The sequence below is a fragment of the Drosophila miranda genome, chromosome XR, assembly GCF_003369915.1.
Source record: "Drosophila miranda strain MSH22 chromosome XR, D.miranda_PacBio2.1, whole genome shotgun sequence".
In the NCBI taxonomy this organism is placed as follows: Eukaryota; Metazoa; Arthropoda; class Insecta; order Diptera; family Drosophilidae; genus Drosophila; species Drosophila miranda.
The window spans coordinates 29,607,485-29,628,661 of NC_046674.1; the positions used below are offsets into that span (position 1 = coordinate 29,607,485).

General features: G+C 48.8%; 6 protein-coding genes and 1 long non-coding RNA gene across 19 annotated transcripts in view; 4 read left to right on the forward strand and 3 right to left on the reverse strand.

The window, feature by feature from the left end:
- LOC108151729 (uncharacterized protein CG43867) overlaps positions 1-4,664 on the forward strand; it is a 127,357-nt gene extending 122,693 nt beyond the window's left edge. For 8 of the 12 annotated variants that reach the window (XM_017280518.2, XM_017280519.2, XM_017280523.2 and 5 more), the window contains 3 exons: positions 957-1,052; positions 1,301-1,642; positions 1,708-4,664. In XM_017280518.2, the coding sequence (XP_017136007.1) occupies positions 957-1,052; positions 1,301-1,642; positions 1,708-3,024 (1,755 nt within the window). In that variant the 3' untranslated portion in view covers positions 3,025-4,664. The remainder of the gene's footprint in view (positions 1-956; positions 1,053-1,300; positions 1,643-1,707) is intronic. The other 4 variants (XM_017280520.2, XM_017280521.2, XM_017280525.2 and 1 more) reach the window with 1 other exon arrangement.
- LOC108151731 (vesicle-trafficking protein SEC22b-B) lies at positions 4,519-6,637 on the reverse strand. The gene is made up of 5 exons (XM_017280531.2): positions 6,422-6,637; positions 6,099-6,334; positions 5,908-6,017; positions 5,482-5,783; positions 4,519-5,413 (listed from the first exon to the last, which is right to left on the reverse strand). Exons 2-5 carry the CDS (start codon positions 6,171-6,173, stop codon positions 5,265-5,267), a joined length of 636 nt encoding a protein of 211 aa, XP_017136020.1. The 5' UTR covers positions 6,174-6,334; positions 6,422-6,637; the 3' UTR covers positions 4,519-5,264.
- Positions 6,638-7,055: 418 nt separating this feature from the next.
- On the forward strand, positions 7,056-8,380 carry LOC108165244 (ESX-1 secretion-associated protein EspI). Its single transcript, XM_017301280.2, has 2 exons — positions 7,056-8,169; positions 8,241-8,380. Exons 1-2 carry the CDS (start codon positions 7,370-7,372, stop codon positions 8,320-8,322), a joined length of 882 nt encoding a protein of 293 aa, XP_017156769.1. The 5' UTR covers positions 7,056-7,369; the 3' UTR covers positions 8,323-8,380.
- An 86-nt stretch (positions 8,381-8,466) lies between these two features.
- Positions 8,467-10,140, forward strand: LOC108153784. Its single transcript, XM_017283928.2, has 2 exons — positions 8,467-8,758; positions 8,816-10,140. The coding sequence occupies exons 1-2, from the start codon at positions 8,593-8,595 to the stop codon at positions 10,048-10,050; spliced, it is 1,401 nt and encodes a 466-aa protein (XP_017139417.1). The 5' UTR covers positions 8,467-8,592; the 3' UTR covers positions 10,051-10,140.
- On the reverse strand, positions 10,079-11,003 carry LOC108150844. Of its 2 annotated transcripts, XR_001774693.2 has the most exons (3): positions 10,703-11,003; positions 10,531-10,582; positions 10,079-10,357 (listed from the first exon to the last, which is right to left on the reverse strand). It is a non-coding gene; the product is annotated as an uncharacterized LOC108150844 (long non-coding RNA). The 2 variants fall into 2 exon arrangements; XR_004471286.1 differs by having other exon boundaries at positions 10,079-10,582.
- A 106-nt stretch (positions 11,004-11,109) lies between these two features.
- LOC108152074 (retinoblastoma family protein) lies at positions 11,110-17,120 on the forward strand. Its single transcript, XM_017281099.2, has 8 exons — positions 11,110-11,616; positions 11,687-11,826; positions 11,913-12,101; positions 12,174-12,528; positions 12,601-12,932; positions 12,993-13,728; positions 13,891-14,280; positions 14,369-17,120. Exons 1-8 carry the CDS (start codon positions 11,428-11,430, stop codon positions 14,537-14,539), a joined length of 2,502 nt encoding a protein of 833 aa, XP_017136588.1. The 5' UTR covers positions 11,110-11,427; the 3' UTR covers positions 14,540-17,120.
- A 48-nt stretch (positions 17,121-17,168) lies between these two features.
- LOC108152073 (HEAT repeat-containing protein 6) lies at positions 17,169-20,498 on the reverse strand. Its single transcript, XM_017281098.2, has one exon. It carries the CDS (start codon positions 20,476-20,478, stop codon positions 17,227-17,229), a length of 3,252 nt encoding a protein of 1,083 aa, XP_017136587.1. The 5' UTR covers positions 20,479-20,498; the 3' UTR covers positions 17,169-17,226.
- Between the last annotated feature and the right edge of the window lie 679 nt (positions 20,499-21,177).

Below are 21,177 nucleotides of genomic sequence, written 5' to 3' on the forward strand. Positions count from 1 at the left end.
AAAGAACACCGTCCCGACTGGTGACTCGTGAGGTACCATGCCATGCCATGCCATGCCACATCATGCTACTATTGTTTGCTCCGCTTATCGATGAAACAACAACAAGAGAGAGCTATTCTATACCCAAATAACACGTACTCACTAATCACTAACCAACATACAACTACTCCATTTGTAGTATCGGTAGATAGTGCATGTTTGATCGTAACTAATTTGTAGATCGTTTTCATCTGTTCTCAGTTTCATAAGTTCTTTCGTAGCAGACAGACAATGAATTTCCCCCATAACTGTCATACATGCATACATATCTGTACATATATCATATATGTGTGTATGTATATATGTATATATATATATCTGTAATACCAATCTGTATAAAGTATTTGCTGTAAATTGTACAAAAAAAAAGAGAAAACTAGAAGCATAGAACCATCACGGCACCCACAACAACAATCACTACAATGAATCCACACTCAAACCATCAGAACACTCGATAAAACAGAACATCAGCCAGCAGTACTTTTAAAGCTCAGTGTGTGTACGTTTTCTATTACTAGAGTTTTTCCATCTTTGTTTTTCGCTTTGAATGTCTCTCTCTCTCGCTCTCGCTCTTGCTCTCTATCTCTCGCTATCTCTCTATTTTTGCCTGGTTCGTTCGTTATGTTTGTTTGGAGCTTAACGTTACACAACACTGAACAACAAAACACATCCAACACTGATGAACACTGATTACATTGATGATTGAGTAACATGAAAAAACAAAAAACTGAAAAAAAACAACTGATGATTGATGATGGCTTCTCTTCCATTCCTTATTTTCTTTGAATTTCGAATTTGATTGATTGATTGATGTGTTCTCTTGTGTGACCAACCAAACCAACCAAATTGTTGAACCACGTTTCCAAAAACACCGCGTACCCACCGACCGATGACTCTTTGACGAACACTTATTACAGCAACTACTGTTGTGCGCCACCCAAAGCCTGTTCACCTGTGATACCCAACAGGCGGGCAATGCCCATGCCAACGGCAGTTCGCCCACATCTATTCAGGTATGACGGGGAAATCTTTCGTCTTTCTTTTTTTCTTCTTATTGTTTGTACTCTCTTTTGCGTACACGTACACGTACACGTACACGTACAGGTACAGTTGTGTTCGATTCCAGTAGTTCGATAAAAGTAGATTACAAACACTCCTAAAACCCCACAAAAAGACTAACCATAACCACCACCATACCACTAACCGGAATCTAGTCAGTATCTCTCTGATTGTATACTAATTCATCTCTTCGGTCGACCAGGCACCTATTGCTGCACCCATCATCGACTGCAAGTCGAATCCGCCGGCGTACAGCTTCGTTCAGGGCTGGCAGCTCCTCGCTCTGGCCGTCTCCCTGTTTGTCCCGAAGTCGAGTCGCCTGCTGTGGTACTTGAAGCTGCATCTTTCACGGAATGCGGACACCAAGACCGAGACGGGCAAGTATGCGGCCTACTGTGAGCGGGCCCTGGAGCGCACTCTAAAGAACGGCGGCCGCGAAACGAAGCCATCGCGCATGGAGGTACTCTCCATTCTCCTGAAGAACCCATATCACCACTCCCTGCCCCATGCCATACCCGTGCACATGATGAACGCCACCTACCAGGTATGAGATGGTAATCACAGCGTGTAGACCTCGTCTAAATAACTGCTTATATTCCCTTCCTGAAGGTGGTCTCCTTTGACGGCTCGACGACCATCGAGGAGTTCCAGGCGACGCTCGCCCACGAACTAGGAACCCGAGATGCGAGCAATGGCTTCTGTCTGTTCAGCGATGATCCCATCGAGAAGGATCTGGAGCACTATCTGGAACCGCTAGCCAAGCTGTGCGACGTGATCAGCAAGTGGGAGACGGCGCTGCGGGAGAAGGGGTCTGGGAAGTTCGAGAACTCGCGCGTCATCCAGCTGAGCTACAAGAACCGGCTCTACTGGAAGCACACAATAAAGTGCGAGACGGACAAGGAGCGGCTGCTGCAGTGCTACCAAACGAATGCCCAGATCGTCCAGGGTCGCTTTCCCCTGTCCCGCGAGCTGGCCCTGGAGCTGGCCTCGCTCATGTCGCAGATCGACATGGGCGACTACTCGCTGGAAAAGTCGCGCGATGTGGGCGTCGGCCTCAAAGGGCTTGACAAGTTCTATCCGTACCGATACCGAGACGCCCTCGGGGCCGAGCAGCTGAAGGAGGTTCAAGAGCTGCTCATCTCCAAGTGGATGCTCCTTAAGGGCCGCTCCACACTCGACTGCGTCCGCATCTACCTGACCTGCTGCCGCAAGTGGCCCTACTTCGGGGCCTGCCTCTTCCAGGCCAAGCCACGTCAGAGCGAGACCTCGCACGTAGCCTGGCTGGCCGTCGCCGAGGATGCGCTGAACGTGTTAGAGCTGTCCACGATGGCGCCGGTGGCGCGCTATCCTTACAGTTCGGTGATGACATTCGGCGGATGCCAGGACGACTTCATGCTAGTCGTCTCCCACGACGATGGCACACTGGCCGGCGGCTGCGAACAGAAGCTTCTCTTCGCGATGAGCAAGCCCAAGATCTTGGAGATCACCCTGCTCATAGCCGACTACATGAACGCCCTTGGTCACACGGTGCCCGGCACGCCCCAGATGAATTCCCTGACCCGCAACGGATCGCATCGCTCGCTGCGCGCCTCCAATCGTCCTGCTCCCGGTGCCGGATCCACTGTGGCCGCTTCAGGCCTCACCAGCATTGGCATTGGCACAGGCGGACCGGGCAGCGGCACTGGCTTCTCCACCAACGCCACCACCACGGCCCACAACACGCTCAACTCCCATGCCACGCACACGCTCAACTCCACGCACTCGCACACGCTGAGCAGCTCGCATCACGCCACAACCGGAGGAGGCGGCGGTAGTCATCCGGGAACACTCAGCTCGGGCCATCATCACCATCAACATCAGCAGCAGCATCACCACCACCAGCCGGATATACTGAAAAGCACGCCCGACCATCAGAGGATCAAGTAGAGGAAGGATCCTCCCTTCACTTCATTCTATACCGTATTGTACATAGGCGCGGCATACGCATCCACAACCAGACACATATACGACTAATATACATATGCTACAGATACACGCCCACATAAAGGGATACACACATATATTTACGTAGAATAAGAAGAGCGGGGGATCCCTCGATCCACAGGCACTACTCAACACTGTTCTTTCCTAAACAACTAGCAACGGTACACGTACTCTAACCTAATCGTATAATTCGATTAATTATAGTCTCTTTTTTTGTATAGTCCTAAGAGCGTACCCCAAAAAAATATTGAGGAGGTATCTGAAACAGAACATATTTTGAATCTCTTTTCGTTAGTTTTTCTTTGTTTGTTTCGTGGTTGTAGTTCCCTCAGATACAGATAAAGATAGAGATACATATATACGTATATGTAAAGATAGAGATACTAGTATGTGGTATATTCGAGTGTTCTTGCTCTTTGATGTAATGCTTTGTAATACGAGTCTCAATTGTCCCTCCATGCGCGATAACTGCCTTTTGAATTTAAAGATGAGAAGAATAGAAGCCAGGAGCAAGCCAAACAAAAACAAAAACAACAAAAAAACAGCATATAGCAAACACTAGTGTTAGAGACCAAACCAAACCAAACCAAAACAAAAAGAGAAATATTTTGTAAAGAGTTTTTCGAGCCAGAAACAGAAGTAGAAGAACATCTCCATCAACTACACTCGTATTAGTACTATGGTTTCCGCTTCGGGCGAGATGGCGCATTCAGGCAGCATTCAGCACTTTTTTAGATCCTCCCACCCCTAGCACCATCATGCTGCATTTGTTTTTAAAACGTTTTAGCCCTTATTCGGTGTCCCAGAGCTTCTCTAAAGCAAAGGCTTAGGGCTTTCCATTGATATACAGAGCGTAAATTACATAGAAGCGATAGATGAGATTGGGCACTCATAGAGAGACCTACTAGAGAATAGAATAGCATCGCTGATCCTTGGTTATCTGTCGGCTTTCGTTAAACTCACTCACACACGCATATATAAAAATTATACAATATATATATATATAGGGAGAGTATAAATGTACTCAGAATCGATATTTAACAAAATTATACACAAGCAAAAACTAATTATACAGAAGATATAACAAAAGAATTGTATTCAAATGGCAAAAGCGCATTTTTTCCTAATTGTAAAGATTTGATATTACACATTTATACGATGTAAAAGAAGCCCAACCCCAAGACCCGAACCGAAGAAACACCATCACATTGGGAAGAAGAATCAAAGAATCGAACAAGGATATAGTATATATGTATGTATAACTATATAGGCAAATGTATCACACACATCACTCGAACGAAACGAATTATATATATATATATAAAGGGAAATTAATAATTAAAACTAAACCAAAGATCTGCATTAGTATTTCTACTACGGGGGCAAAGGGATAGGGGATAATGGGGGGAATCAAATGGTAATCTAATGGCGGTATGCTTATTTAAACAATGTAAATTTATTTATTTTCCTTAATTTAGTAACTATATAAATTGCCTAAAACTTGTATTATTTCCCGTTCTGTGCTGTCTTTTTTTCTTATTGCTTAGCTCCTAATCGCAGTCGATTGGGTTTCCTACGCACTATCTTCATAGCTATTCCACATTTATGTACGTACAATCTACAAATTCACACACACACAGAGAGACACATTAAGTATTATAATTTACAGACAGGCATCCCCGCCGGCAGCCGGCCACCCCCCGCCAGCCTCACGGTAGCAGAGCAAAGGTAGCACAAGTGCAAAGGTCGAGCAAACTAAATTTAATTGAAATCGTAATAAAATATTTAAGAAAAATATAGTGCGAACGAGGGACCATGACCATGACGATGACCGCAACTGTGACTGTGCGGGTGTGCTGGGTTAAATGGTTTTCCGGTATTACGGACCGAGGAAAAATATCTAAAACTTAAATCATATCAAGCTGCTGGATTCCTTTGCATTAGTAAATATTGCCCCTCATATATACATGTATATATATATATATGTATGAAATATATGATTTGGTATATGTGTGTGTTAGCCTAAATATCTTTTGGCCGTCCGTCTTTGACGTCCGACTTCCGACACTGAGCATGCTCCACCGCCGATGGACGAGCGTCACCTTTCGCTGCTGCCGGGAAAACTTCCACTGACAACTGATTCTAAACGTAAACACAAACAGAGAGTAGGGGACCAACGAATATTACAAAACCCAGAAGTAGAGGAAAAAGATGATGAAAACGATGCCGACAGCCGCCACCTTCATGACCATCGACTTGCGGTTGAGTAATTTGGCATCCTTCTTGTACTTTTGCGACATCAGCGACAGGTTCTGGGTCTTCGTGTCGAGGTCTGCAAGCGCAAAACAGAAAAAAAACGGAGATAAGATATAGGCTCAGAGGTGGTATATTGTTAGTTACCCGCCAAGACCGTGCCACGTTGTAGCACGTCGTCGATGTTCTGCACCATGATGCGCTGCACGTCCTGGAGCTGTGTGTTGATATTGTTGATGTTTCGCCTGCGGTCCGTCAGTTGCCTTTTCGCCTTTTGTATGTACACATCGAACTCGATGAAGGCATAGGGCCGGGTCACCGAGTTCACCCTCCGCCCATAATGGGTGTGGAACTCCTGGGCAAGGTCCTCCAGATAGTTGAACGCCAGTCGCTTGGAATACATTTTATCGACCATGACCAAGTAGCAAACGTCATTCTCGATTAGAACGCTGCTTGGAGGGAAATGGGGGAGACGAGGGAAATAGAAATAGTGCGATTGCCGGCAGCGTTAGCTTCATTGCATCATCGTATATAATACACAACTGGCGATCACTGATGGCTGGCGGTACTCACTGAAATAGGTATGGTCCCGTCTCGATGCTACTCCTGGCCGGCGAGTGTGTGCCCAGCTTCCGGAAGAGCATCTTCGCCTGGTTCTGATAATCCAAGATGCTGCGTCCGCTCTAAAAGTGAAAGTTTTTCAGTTAAGAGCGATATTTAGCGGTTGAGGTGTGATGGTGAGAAGTGGAACCTTTGACACTGACCTGCTCGTCATCCTGCATGGTGCCTACCAGTGGCAGGCCATCGATGCCTCGGGCTATCATTGTAAGCATTGCCATGTTGAGGGCTCCTTCTCATTCGCTACGTGGACTTGGGTCGCTCGGTGTGTTGTTTCAGCTTAGCGCTCTCTCTCTGTGGCCACGGCTTCACTTTGCCGATGCCTTGTCCCGCTCCGCACCGTTGTAGTGGTCGCAGTGTTTGTAGCTACAATTCATTCAGCCTGTAATATTGTGAAATTTATATGTTACATATGTCGAAAGGTTTCTCTCTGGCTCCCATAGTCATATATATATATATATACCCATACCTGCGCCTGTTCCTGTTTCTGTGACCGCTCCAGTGTCTCTCGTGTCCGCTGAACGAATGCGTGAGTCGTGGCCTAATAGGTGGCTGGTCTCCTATGGGGGGTCGGCATTGCTTGCGTTTTAGTTTGTGTGAAAACTATGTTGCAACGTTGGGTGACGAGGGGCGGTCGCTAAATCCGATTCGTGTTTTTTCCTATAGAGGGAAACACGTCAGCAGTGTCAACGATAGCTGGAATATTTGGTCACACTTGTTCAGTGGAGATCTCAAATGGACGATAGTTCTTGGTCATCTATCGATACCGTGTTTTGGCGGTTAATTTTAAACTCGAATTTCCCTACGGTGAAGATCAATGGAGCTTCATGAAGATCAGTACCCTGATCAAACTCGTTGAAACGAGTTTCGCCTAAAGATAGTTACGCAACTCCCATCTTCCCACTGCTTCCATAACTTCTCCCGCTGACCAGGCATGAAGGAAATGCACATGAACGCATTTTTCAAATGCTTCCTCTATGCGGTCAGGCGAATATAGGCGCAAAACTCGGCGACCAAAGGAGCCAGCCGTGTGACAATTCGCCCAACTGGTTTCACTTCGTTTCGCCTGGCCTCGGTCTGGGCCCCTGTTTGAACAAGCATGGAGAAGAGTCGAAAAGGAAAAGTGGTTCGTAGCCAGAGGCCAAAAACCGGACCAGGGACTGGGTGGGTTTGAGTTTGAGTACTTGCCCGCCTTGTACTTGTGCGTACTCGTGTTTCGATTAGAGTGACCATTTGCTATGGGCTGCTGGGGAACCTGTTAAATTTTCGATGTTCGATGCTCACCCGCCGCCAAGGTGCGTACACTTCCGTTCGTTAGCCGCCTTCCACACGCTTCCGCTTTCCACGTTCCGGACAGACGGCTACTATAAAAAGCGCCAGCTCCTCCCCATGGACAAACAAACGGTCGACAATCGCCATGTCCACAACAATAAATTTAGCGGTAGCGGTACTCTGTCTCCTGCATTTAGTGGGAGCCATTGCTGGCCAGCAGCATCTCCTCACGCGTCCTCAGCGGAGCTCCCTCTTCGGTGGGTCACCCCCTTTGGATTCGCGCTCTTCCTTCGGCTCCATCGGTCACCTGGCTCCCCTTACATCAGCCGGCTGGAACAGCGTGACACCGATTGTCGGGGAGTGGGCCTACAATCCGATTGGTCTGGGACACATGAGCAAGGATGAGCTGGTGACCCTGCTGGACGCTTGGCGAGAGGTAGAGCAGGAAGTGGCCACCAGCCCAGTGCCAGAGCCACTGGAAACCCCCACAACGCCGGCACCACCAAGGCGACCCCGTCCGCCTCCTCCTCCTCCACCGCCGCCACCACCACGGCCAGTGGTGCTTACGCCTGCTCCCAGTCCGCTAGCACCTGGTACTCCAGTTACCGTTCGACTGCCGGCCTTTGTCCCCGTCCGGCTGGCGGCCATGTTTACTCCCCGCGCTCCCGATGCCGTTGCTCCTGCTGCTGGCGGGGATGACCTGGTCACCGATGATGTAACAGACGGCAAGGCCATGCCCCGCCTCTTCCGCTTCATGCAGATGACCGCGCCACGCGCCCCCTCGTCTCGTCGCCAGCAACAGCAGCAGCAGCAGCAGATCGTAGTGCGGAATACGCTGGACAGCATCGAAGCGGGCACCTCGCCGGCCAGGAACCGCGTGAAGCCCAGCCCCAGGGTGGCCCTGGCAGCCCCACAGCCAGCGCCAGTGTCTCCCTTCCCTGCCAGGTAGGTTTCGCCTCGTGTGGATCCTTCCCCACGATTCTTGGTGGTCTTATATCAGTCACTTCCATTTCCAGGTTCGGAATGCCGGACCAGCTGGCCAACGCTCGCCTGGAGCTCGTGCCCTCGTCGCAGATCATCGGCGACTGGCGAGAGTGAACCAAAGAAAAGAAACAACCTTCTATATATGTTTTTTTTTTTTTTTATTTATAAGGATGTAATGTGTGTGTGTGTGGGAGATCTATCACAGACCCAAATATGTCAGTCCCACATCAAGAGAGAATTTCAGAATCGATCAGTTCTACCTTTTGGCTTGAATATCTCAAACAGAATCGAATCAAGCACAATAAAACAAAGCAACAAATTTTTCGAAGAATACATAAATCACATAAATTTCATAAAATATACACATCCGAAAGGAACTATACTATGTTTTTTAGCGAGTGCATCGAGCAGTCGTGTGGTGTAGGCCGTCCAAATCCGAACTTCCAGCGACTGATTCCTTTCATAGAGCCCCCTAGTGATGAGTATGAGGGTCCCGGAAGCAAGGCCCCGGCACCTCTCGACTTCTCCCTGGTAAAGATCCAGCAGGACAGTAAGGACAGTAAAAGCAGAATTTTGAACAGCTAAACAGTACGATTTGCGCGGTCAGGTTACAGATTGACAATACCGCACAAGCCATCGGGGAAGAAGCCTTTCGAGGACTTTGTCAGGGCCACCATCGTGGATGTGGATCCCCTAACGGGTGGGCCCTGGTTGCGGCACAAAATCATTTATCGGTCATCTCCCCGAAAAGTGCAGCCGCACTCCTCGCTGAAGCGTCGCCAAAAGATGACCAATTTGGTTACGTCCACTATGCTCAAGAAGAGTATACCGGAAAATTTCACGGAGCCGCTGGAAAACACTGACAGGGAAATGAAGGTTCTCTGGAGGCGCGGACAGTCCCCCCCGAACAACTTTTTTAACCTGGAGCCTCGTCCGGCTCCGGCCATGATCGAGATTCTAGGGCCGAAGAATCCCCTAGAGACAGAGTCAGAACAAAGCGACACAGAGCTGAGCTCCATCAATTTGGAGGAGTTCATGTATTCTTCACTCCCACCATTTCTATCTGGCGTAGACCCGATTGATATGCCCTGCAGGCAAACCACTGTCCACGTCCGTACGGAGCTGATTTATGATATATCCGGGTCTTCCATACAACAATCGATAGAGTTCAATCATCTGGAGGAAGAGTTTGGACCGAAGAATATGCTAGACGATCTAGATACCCAAGAGCCGTGTGAAATGCGTAGTCGGTCCGAGTCTGCTTGTAAAATGTTTGAAACAGACGACTCTTTGATGGAACTGGGACCCAATTCCATCACTACAGAGCTGATTGGCGATACGATTGGGGGATCGATCAACCACCAGCCACCAACGACAGCCACCACTTTGGACGAGGTCCAGCAGCACATGCGGAAACGGGTTAAGGTGACAGCCGAGAAGCTGACCAAAAAATTGGAGTCCCTCGCTGAACAGTTGCCGCGCAGGTTCCAGCAGGAGAAGAGCGTCTCCACAGCCACTCAATTGCCAGAATGTCATCCCAGGCTAGGAGCAGGAGCAGTCTCAACGTTTCTCATGAAGAACGAGGCAGCTTGTCAGAGAAGACGCGTCGTCCATTGTCGTCCCATAGTGTACGAGCCTCTATGCGAATTATACTCGGCAGTTAGCGTGACGGTGGTTAAGCCTACACCTAAGCATCAAGCGAATGGATCTCAACGTGATTTCCAAAAAAAGGAGCAGACGTCTGGAGCATCCCTGACCCTTTTTGTGGAGCGCGACACGCTGCAGGCGCTAGATCGCGGAGTCATTCCAGAGACAGATGAACCAAGTTGCAGTCATGCGTAGGAGTCGTGTCAGTGATACGCTGCTCTCGACAAATAAAACTTTTTTATTTAGTGACATATTCAATAAATTAATAAGTAAGAGACGGCACAAACTCAAAATTAAAATTAAAAACTTTAAAAAATTTGTATATACGAGTATATCAAATATATATATGTTCTGTAGATAATACTGTAATGAGGAGTAACGAGAAAGGAACTTCCTTTCTGCTTCCTCCGATGCTGGTCGATCGCCGCTGAGGGCGTCTTCCTTAAGCATGCCGGCCCTTGACGTCGATCTCCAGTCCTTGACTACATCCGAACTTTCGAAGCTGAGATAAATTTCAGAAAAATATTTTGTGATCTGTTATTTTAGATTTAGAAAGCAGCTGACAAAAAAAATCTATTTCTAGATAATAAAAATGTACAAATTGAATTATCCAACCAACTTATACGACATGAAGACTAATTATTGATTCATTCCATACACATTCCCGTTAAATACCAAGAAGAAAGCGAATCCCACGAAGATTATCTGCTGGCTTCATTTTATGGGGCTGGAGCGAAAAATCAAAAAGTCCTATGTTATGTACTTTAATACAAATTTAATTTAATTTGGTGAGCCAAGTCCTCAAAGGTCACACATTTTCGCTATCTTCAGAAATTAGTATTCTTACCAGTTTGCCGAACCTGGATCAGATCGTATCATTTTTATAGCCAAAAGGAACAAATCAATTTGCTGTGGCAACACAGCGCCCGACGACACGTTCTGACTGATTTTCTGTCTCTCTCGCGCACACTCTTTGTCATTTAATGTCAGCGCCGTCTGCCGGAGGAAAGCCATACTGACTAGTTTCGGGTTTAAATGTAGAGTTGCGGTCGCAGCAGCAACTCACAACGTTCCCCCTCGTTTTCTTTGCATTCGCATGAGAAAACGAGAAATCGACGAATATTTAAAATTTGTTTATCGAGTAACAAATAAGCTGAGAAATAACTTTTATCGATTTCAGATTTCAGTATTTTATTGCATGGGTGCGACTATTTTTATACGGTAACACTGCTGCACACACATACTACATTCAATAAATCCGCGGTCACACTTTGTTACTTTCCCGCCTTTTACTTAATAAAAAAATTAGGTGCGGCGCGGAAAGTGCATGCCCTGGACACTGTAGATATAATAGGAACACGGTTTCCCAACCCAGCCGAACATCAGCGAGCATCAGCAGACGCCAAAACAGGCTACAAAAGTGCGGAAATCTGCCTTCGCTGCCTGCCCACGTCCCCCGCCCCGCGGCGGCAGCAGCAACAACACCATCACCACACAAAATACAAAATCAAACAAAAACCAACAAAACTTAAGTTTAGTGTAGCAAAAATAGTGAAAACGCACCCGGGCACGATGAGCAACGACGGCCAAGAGCAGGAGCTGGGCGCCGAGGTGGTCAGTGGGGCCGTGGTCACCGACGACACCCTGGAGATCACGAAAGCCAAATACACGAATCTGTGCCGCGAACTCAATATGGACAGCCAGACGGAGGAGGACGGCTGGGCGATGTACCTTGATGTGAGGCAGCGCTGCGTCATGGAGGTAAGTTGTCCCGTTCACCGCTCTCATCGATCCCCTTTCTTGCCACCAATCTGAATCTGATATCTCACAGGGTGACTCCTTGATGTGGCTTTGTTGCTGTCTCTTTGCGGCCTGCCGTCGGTCGAGCACGCCCACGGTGATTGGACAGGATGCCGTGGTGCGCGGCAATTGCGTATCCCTCAACAATCTGCTGCGGTGCTGCCAGATGAGGTAGGTCCCTTTGAATCCTCTCTCAACCATCGATATCACATCATCCATCGCTTTGTGTGTGTCTGTTTGTGTATTGGTTTTTCCAGCATCTACGACTTCAAGACCAAGATCAAGCAGTGGTGCGACATGGCCAACCTGCCGCAAGAGTTTGTCAACGAGATCGAGGTACTGGATCGCAAGTTCAGCATCACATTCACACTGTACAAACGCTTTCGTAACATCTTTGACAAGATCTTCAACTGTCCGCCCAACGAGAAACGTCACTCGAAATATATGTGAGTGCCGGTCGCCTATGTCTATAATAAGAGTACTCCCTGTAATCCAATGATCTTCTGATCTAATTGCAGTTCCCTGCATGCCAATCACGCCAATGGCAAATGCTCCTACATCAAACTGGATGACATTTGCTGGCGGCTGTTTTTGTGCGCCAAGAACCAGAAGCCGAGCACCACGGTTGACCTGGTCACGTCTTTCAACCTGATGATCTGCTGCATCGATCTGATCTACAACAATGTGCTGGCCGAGAAGCGCACTGATCTCATCAATCCTAAATTCGACGGCCTGCCTAACAACTGGACGGAGTTGGACTTCAAGGCGAATCCCCACTGCATACTGACTTACTTCTGCGACATGACTGAAGAGGCCAAGGCCATGAAGGCCACCACCTTCAGGGAGATCATGTCCAGCTTCTTTCAGACAATGGTGAGGGGCAGATGAAGAGAAAATGAAACAAGCGCAATCAAGTCATTAACATGCCTTTCCATTCCTCTCCAGACCATCTATGGCCACAAAGACAACATGCTGGGCCTCTTGGCCAACGAGAACTTTGAGCGCAACCTAAAGTCGCTCAACATCAGCTACGAGCAGTACGTGCTGAGCGTGGGCGAGTTCGACGAGCGCATCCTGAGCGCCTACGACGCCAGCGATCACACCAACCTGAACGACCAGGCCCTTAGACCCCCCGTCACGCCGCTGACACGCAAACAAGATCTGCCAGCCCAGCCGGCGATGGCCGGTGAGAAGTTCGAACCCGTTCTCAATGCCACCAACAATGTGAAGCAGCTGAGTGCCTTCGATCGCATCACCGAGCCCACGGAATATGTCAAGTGCGTTTCCTATCCTGACAGCCTTTGAATGCGGTTGCTTATCGTTCTGTATCATTGCAGGCAAGCTGGCGATGAGGTGATTGCCAAGCTGCTGAAAATCATCGAGGACATCAAGCTTAAGTTCCTCGCCAAATATCCGTCGGGGGAGGCGAAGAGCCGCTTCCGACTGGCCAAGTCCTTCTACTACTATCTGCTGGATCAGATCTTGCAGGCGGAAATCAAGAACAAGCCCGAGTTCGATCTCAAGCGTCTGCTGGTGCAGAAGATCTCGCTGGACATCTTCAACATCACGCTTATGGCGTGCTGCGTGGAGCTGGTGCTGGAGGCCTACAAGACGGAGCTCAAGTTCCCCTGGGTGCTCGAGTGTTTCAGTATTAGTGCCTTTGAGTTTCAGAAGATCATCGAGATTGTCGTGCGACACGGCTCGCACGAGGGCTGCCTCAACCGCTACCTCATTAAGCATCTCAACTCGATCGAGGAGACCTGCCTCGAGCGCCTGGCCTGGGCGAGTAACTCCCCCGTCTGGGACATGATCGCCACCGCCCCCAAGCCGCTGCCCACCCACTACGACGTGAACTGCGACCGCACCGCCGGCGCCCTGCAGATCTTTCTGCGCAAGGTCTACCTCCTCGGCTGGCTGCGCATCCAGAAGCTCTGCTCTGAACTGATTCTGATCGACAAGGCGCCCGAGCGCATCTGGCACATTTTCGAGCACTCAATTACACAAAAAACAGACCTCATGAAGGACCGCCATCTCGACCAAATTATCATGTGTGCAATATATATTTACATAAGGGTGAGTGCGCGCTCTATCTCTCTCTAATTGATGCGCTTACATAAGTACATAAGGGCTCCCATGCTATGCCACATTGACCACATTGGCATTTCACTGCTCTGTCGTGCCTTAATGCAGTTGTAAACCATTTTTCATATTTTTCTCATGGCATCCCTCCCACAGGTATCGAAACTAGAGGATCCAAAATTCAGCGACATTATGCGCGCCTATCGCAATCAACCGCAGGCGGTGAACAGCGTCTATCGCGAGGTGCTATTCGACCTCAACGACGATGGGCAGCCGAAGGTGACGGACATTATATACTTCTATAACCACAAGTATGTGCCGCTGATGAAGCAGTTTGCGATCGACTACCTGAACATGACTCCGGACGTGACCGGCTGCAAGATAAAGGCCGCCGATCTACTGCTTTCGCCCCATCCCTCGGAGCGTGCCGCCCAGCCGAAGAAGGTCACGCAGAATCACTCGCTGTATGTCACGCAAATGCCCAAGAACGAGATCCAACAGTCGCCGAATCAGATGGTCTACGAGTTCTATCGCAGCCCCGCTAAGGTAACCATTCGACCTGTGACCTGTGGCCGCGTGCCTCTCCTGCCTCTTACCATCTGTGGCTCATCTGTTCAAAATGTCCTTCCTGTAGGATCTGCAACTGATGAACGAGAAGGTGCGCGGGGGCAAGCGCATGCTCAGCTTCGGAGATGAGCCCGGCCTGGGCCAACTCGAGACGAAGCGCATCAATCTGCCGACACACCTTAGCCAGATAAAGGCGGTGATGGACGACCGGGAGAGCGAGCCGCGGGATCCCAAGTAGAAGAAGTAGACGGATTTAAACGAGACATAGATAGACACCGGGTCTCTGGGGGCAGCTTAGATTTTAGTATAGAAGGACGATGGGGGCGAGGCGCTGGCGGTGAGACTAGAGGACCTGAGCGGCTATGGTCGATTTTATGATTGTTTTTTATTTTTTTTAGTTTGACTTGTTAATTTAAACACAAAAAACCCAATCGTAAGCATCCTTTTTACACCATGCTCGATAGAAATCCTCTTAGAAATCCGTTCAGCATAGAAATCCATATTATCTCTTAGACTCTTGCACTGGCTACTGCTACTGCTAAAGCATTTTATTCGAACCACACATCCGCATCCGCGTCTGTATCACGTATAATTTTTGTATGTGGTTTTGCGAGTGTTCTCGTTCGGTTCGGTTCCATCATCTACAATTGAGTGTATTGTGTGCACAGAATAGGACAGAGGATGAGGATGTACCGCACACAATCATTTGTTTTTATTGTGCGACACAATTGTTTTATATAGCGCCACAAATCATTTGGCAGAATTTGTACTATAGCACCGATCAACAACTTAGAGCTTTTTTTCTATCTCTACGTTCTAGATATTAGATCCTATGTGACATTTTTAATTACTTTTGGTGGCACTTTACAAAAGCATTAAATTAATATATATACTTTTTCACCCACTAACAATTCCTATATTCTATTCCCCCTACTATGTATATCCCCCCTAGTGTGTGCAATGACCATTTTAAAGCATCAGTCTATCTCTTGTCTATTGCAACATCTACATTTTACCGTGTTTCACGAGTCCGTTTCACGTACGTTTTTTAAATATTTCACCACAGAATGGCATAAATTATTCCATGAAAAGAATCGATACGATGGTCTGTAGCTATTCTTGGGCTTCTTTTCATGATCGCTCTCATTTTGTGCAATAAAGGAGCCAAGGGATGTATAGATATCTAAAAATCCATTAAGCAGTTTCACCCACTAACAATTCCTATATTCTATTCCCCCTACTATGTATATCCCCCCTAGTGTGTGCAATGACCATTTTGAAGCATCAGTCTATCTCTTGTCTATTGCAACATCTACATTTTACCGTGTTTCACGAGTCCGTTTCACGTACGTTTTTTAAATATTTCACCACAGAATGGCATAAATTATTCCATGAAAAGAATCGATACGATTGTCTGTAGCTATTCTTGGGCTTCTTTTCATGATCGCTCTCATTTTGTGCAATAAAGGAGCCAAGGGATGTATAGATATCTAAAAATCCATTAAGCAGTTTCACCCACTAACAATTCCTATATTCTATTCCCCCTACTATGTATATCCCCCCTAGTGTGTGCAATGACCATTTTAAAGCATCAGTCTATCTCTTGTCTATTGCAACATCTACATTTTACCGTGTTTCACGAGTCCGTTTCACGTACGTTTTTTAAATATTTCACCACAGAATGGCATAAATTATTCCATGAAAAGAATCGATACGATGGTCTGTAGCTATTCTTGGGCTTCTTTTCATGATCGCTCTCATTTTGTGCAATAAAGGAGCCAAGGGATGTATAGATATCTAAAAATCCATTAAGCAGTTTCACCCACTAACAATTCCTATATTCTATTCCCCCTACTATGTATATCCCCCCTAGTGTGTGCAATGACCATTTTGAAGCATCAGTCTATCTCTTGTCTATTGCAACATCTACATTTTACCGTGTTTCACGAGTCCGTTTCACGTACGTTTTTTAAATATTTCACCACAGAATGGCATAAATTATTCCATGAAAAGAATCGATACGATTGTCTGTAGCTATTCTTGGGCTTCTTTTCATGATCGCTCTCATTTTGTGCAATAAAGGAGCCAAGGGATGTATAGATATCTAAAAATCCATTAAGCAGTTTCACCCACTAACAATTCCTATATTCTATTCCCCCTACTATGTATATCCCCCCTAGTGTGTGCAATGACCATTTTAAAGCATCAGTCTATCTCTTGTCTATTGCAACATCTACATTTTACCGTGTTTCACGAGTCCGTTTCACGTACGTTTTTTAAATATTTCACCACAGAATGCCATAAATTATTCCATGAAAAGAATCGATACGATGGTCTGTAGCTATTCTTGGGCTTCTTTTCATGATCGCTCTCATTTTGTGCAATAAAGGAGCCAAGGGATGTATAGATATCTAAAAATCCATTAAGCAGTTGATATACAAACTAGACTCCAATTAGATCTCCATAATTTGCCTACGATTTTTTCGTTAGTTTAGGGACTTTCTGCCTTATTCTGTTTTTATTAAAAATTTTTAAAGTTCATGGCGTGGTGAGGGGTGGGGGGAATACTATCCTAGCATGGGGTAGGGTTACCATTTTGCCCAATTATTGAGCAAGTCATTCGCGCAACAACACATATTGTTCGACACATAAAGAGCTTTCAGAACCATCGGAACATCTTTTAAGTTCAGGCCTTTAGACTTTTTTTCGAACAGGCGGAGCGATAGGCAGGCGCTCTTGTCGCTGATAAAGAGATTTAAGAAGGTCCAAATTATATACGAGTATACAAAATATATAGAAATACACTTTATAGAAATCGATATTGCTATCATCTGCGTTCTTCTTGGGGGGAATAAAACTCTCCAGAATATTGCATTCAAAGCGTGACTTTATTGGGGAACATGAGGGCTGTAGACGGCATAAGTCCTATGGGTCCAGACGCATGGTCTTCACTATGAAGTTCAGGGCAGGACGCTGCGTGATGGCAGTGGAATGGAGGCGTTGTTCAAGCAGCGGACTGCAGGTGAACAGCGGCGCTGACTGCTCGGGAATCATGCGGTAGGCGACGCGCCTCCAATTGGGTACCACTACGTCGACGCGATGCTCGAGGTCCTCATGACAGGCGGGCAGATCGATGGGTAGCGCCAGGGCCAGGAGGTGGACGATGGCCAGGCACAGCTGCTGCTGCAGGCCGTCGCGGTGGTTGTACTCCTCGAAGCTGTCCAGAGCATTGGAGCGCTCTAGGGCCTCCAGGAGTGAGCGCCACACGAGCGTGAAGTGAAAGCCAAAGTCCGCGCGTTGCTCCACCTGCTGTAGGACGGCCGTGGCGTTGATGCGCACCTTGAAGTTGGCGTGCTGGACTATCAGCTGGCAGAGCGAGGGGAAGAGGAGGTCACCCAGGCCAGCGTTGCCGGAGAAGAAGGCCCGGTGCTTGACTAGGCTGCCGATGGCGTAGCAGGCATTCCACTTGACCTTTGCCCCGCCAGCGGTCCGCATACAGTCCAGCAACTTGATAATGGCCGTCTGAGCCTGCGTCTTTGCCTGGGCGACATCTGGGCGCTGCACTGCCAGCAGCTGAAGCTGGAGCAGATTGCCCAGGGCCCGCACCGCGTTGGCCCGCACCTTGTCGTGATCGCTACAGCATTTGGTGGCCGTCTGGATGAGGCGGTCGAGCAGCTCGTCGTAGACACGCTCCGAGTTGCCAGAGACGCCGGCCAGCAGGGCGTCGCTAATGTTCCCCAGGGCCCAGGCAGCCTTGATCCGCACCGCCATCTGAGTATCGCTGGTGAGCCGCAGCGCCAGTTCCGCCACATTCTCGACGAAGACCAAGTTCGCTTTGAGAGAGGGATGATGCGCGAAGACAGCCAGGGCCCGCAGCGCGGCTGCACGCACCAAAGGCTCCTCGGCGTCGTCGCTGCTGCAGCCGCTGAGGAAGGCCACCAGACTGTGGCGCTGCGCGGTGGGTAGGTCCTCGAAGGTGACGGCTCCCATGTTCGACAGCGAGTCGCAGAGGGCGCACTTAAGAGGGCCGGGGGCCGCCTCAGCGCAGAAGGCCGCGAAAATGTGGGGGAGGAGGCCGAGCCAGAAGGAGAGCTCGAGGTTCCGGTCGGACGGTTCGGGCAGGGCCCGCCCCATCTGGTAACCCATTGAGTCCAGGCATCGCGCGGCATGCAACTGAACGTCGGCATTGGCATACATGAGGCCCGAGGCAATGACCCGCCCGAGGTGTGCCTGCTGTTTTCGGAGCAGACCAATGTGCGTGGTCATGGCCAGGAGCACTTGGTAGCACTCCAGCCGCAGCGGTGGCTCCGTCGTCGGACAGTTCAGATATCGGAGTACCATGCGCAGGAGCCACGAATTTCGCGGTATCGATGGCTGTTCAGTCAGCCTCTTGGGCGGATCCACTTGCTCCTGTCTCTGTTTCTGTCCCTGTCCCTGTTTCTGCTCGTGGTCGTGCTCATTCTCTTCCTCTGCTTCAGAATCGCAGAGCTCCAGAAGGTGCTCTCGCTCCTGCTCTTCATTGTGCTGCAAATGCAGGCCTTCTAATTGAACCTCCATTCGCTGTAAAGGACACAGGCCGACGGCACTGGCCATTTCCTGGGTCAGTCGTGGTGTCGCCACCAGCATCTCCATAACCAGCAGGGCGGCCACTGTCACCGGCGTGTTCCCCCCGGTCTTCGCCAGCCTCTTTACGGGCAGCACGAACTCGTAGACGAAGCCCATTTCCAGATGATCGAAAGGCGTGGCCTGAACGAGAATGGCCAGACACTTGAGGCACTGCGTCAGCACGGGTGGGGCGTACTCACGATCCAGGATGGAGGTCAGCGAGCGGTAGACGGTCATCACGGATCTGGCCAGGCTTACGGAGAACGGGGTGAATGTGCACGGTCCCCGGGAGTGGGCCTGGCACAGGTATCCCTTGGAGCCATATAACAGTTGTCCGGCCAGCTGGAGGGCCAGGGCGCGGCAGCGGGAATTGGCATCGTTTTTTGCCAAATGGAGCAGATGGTGCGTCTGCGAGCCCTCGTCGCTGGGGAAGATCACGTGCCAGTAGCCGTAAAAGGAGCGACGGGGCAGCTGCTTGGTCAGAGCGCTCATCAGGTGGAGGGCGGAGATTCTCACGCTGGCTTGCTGTTGGCGCAGCGCTTTAGGGGCCGCCTGCTGTGCTTCGGAGTCGGACAGGGTGCATGCCTCCGTGTCGCCAGTGAGGCAGCCGTAGTCGATATTGCTCAGCAGCAGTAGTCGGTCCTGTGGTATGCTGTGCGCTGCATCACCCGATGGGCCGTTCTTCTGCTTCTGGCGGGGGCGTACCTTTCGGACCTTGTTGCGTTTGCCGCCGGAGCTGGACTTATTATGGCTGCTGTTGGACTGATCCTCCTCCTCGGCGCCATAGGCAGCAGCTTGCTGGGCAGGCTGCACCCTTCGGGGCACGTGCAGCTTGGCCGGGTTCTCGCCGCAAGCGGCATAAGGAAGGTGGGCCAAAATGCAGCCCATCAGCTCCGGGACGTGCTGCTCTGCGTAGTCGGCGTTCTTGCTGACGATCTTCTGGAGGAGCTGGAGGGTGTGGGCCAGGAGCAAGGGCAGCTTCTCCGACTGGGAGGACACCCAGTGTCCCTCATAGTGCGGCTGCAGCAGGTTGTTGGCCAGGTACTGGCTAAGTTTCGGGTCCTCTGACTCAGCCAGCTCGACATACACCGTCTCCTGGCACATGACCAGCAACAGAGCTGCCTCCGCTTCCTGCGGCTGGGACAGAATCGACAGAATTGGCCAAAACGACTGCAGATGCTGTCCAGGCAGCGATTTCAGCAGGGTGTGCATCAGCTGCAGCTCGTCCACGACGCTATTCTGAGCCGCCCGCTCCAGCAGCCACTCCACCAGCAGCTGTGGCCGCGCCAGCAGCAGCCGCCTAGTCAGGATCAGCTCGTTGAGCCAGAGAAGCCATGCTCTCAGCAAGTCATGGTACTCCCTCTTGTCCGCCTCCGCCAACAGCTGCTGCACTTGCTCGGCTGTGATGCCGTGGGCCTCACCTGCTCCTCTCCTGATATCGTGCAGCAGCTGCCGATGCTCCTGAAGACTCACCCTGTCCAACGGCAATTTGTTCGAGCATCCACCGGTGCTTAAAGTGTTTAAAACGTTTAAAAGCCCATCGTGCGCTTGTATCTCGCTATCGCCGTCCATTATTAGCAGTGTGACCGCGGATTTATCGATAAAATATACCGTCCGACCCTCAGAAATATACCAAAACATACCGCCTCATTTTCAAAATATACCGTAAATATACTGACGAATTCAAGTTCTATTTTACATATTCCTCGTTTTTGATATTCCGTCGAATAGTACTAGCTATATAGAACATTTAGCCATGCCATCATAATTTTATACGATTGATGAATCAATTTTCTATTTAACTGGTATATTCTTAATACATGCTTTTATTGCATTTATCGTAGAAAAAGGTTTTAGCGAAATAAGTCAAACAAAAAAAAAGGAGCGAAATAGGTCAATCAAGACAAACGAAAAAGGAAATTGCTCAATTTTGATATTCCATTGAATAATGCTGACTAACTAAATCTCTCAGCAATGCCCACATAGTTTTATCCCATTGATGAATAAATTTTCTACAAGATTGGATAGTTTTTAATCCTTGCTTTTATTGTAAAAAAAGGTTTAAACGAAAAAGTTCAACAAAAAAAGAGTCGCTATATTGCGTGAAAGCCGTTATTTGGAGGGTGGGTGGGGGAGGGGCCATCACTAAGCAGCAAGAATGGAGAATCATATCAAATCATTATCTTTCAGTATCTGCGAATACATCGAGTAGTCCCTGAGCTAAACAATGAACTGGCCAACAGATTAGTTCGTAACTGGCTGCCTGTCCTT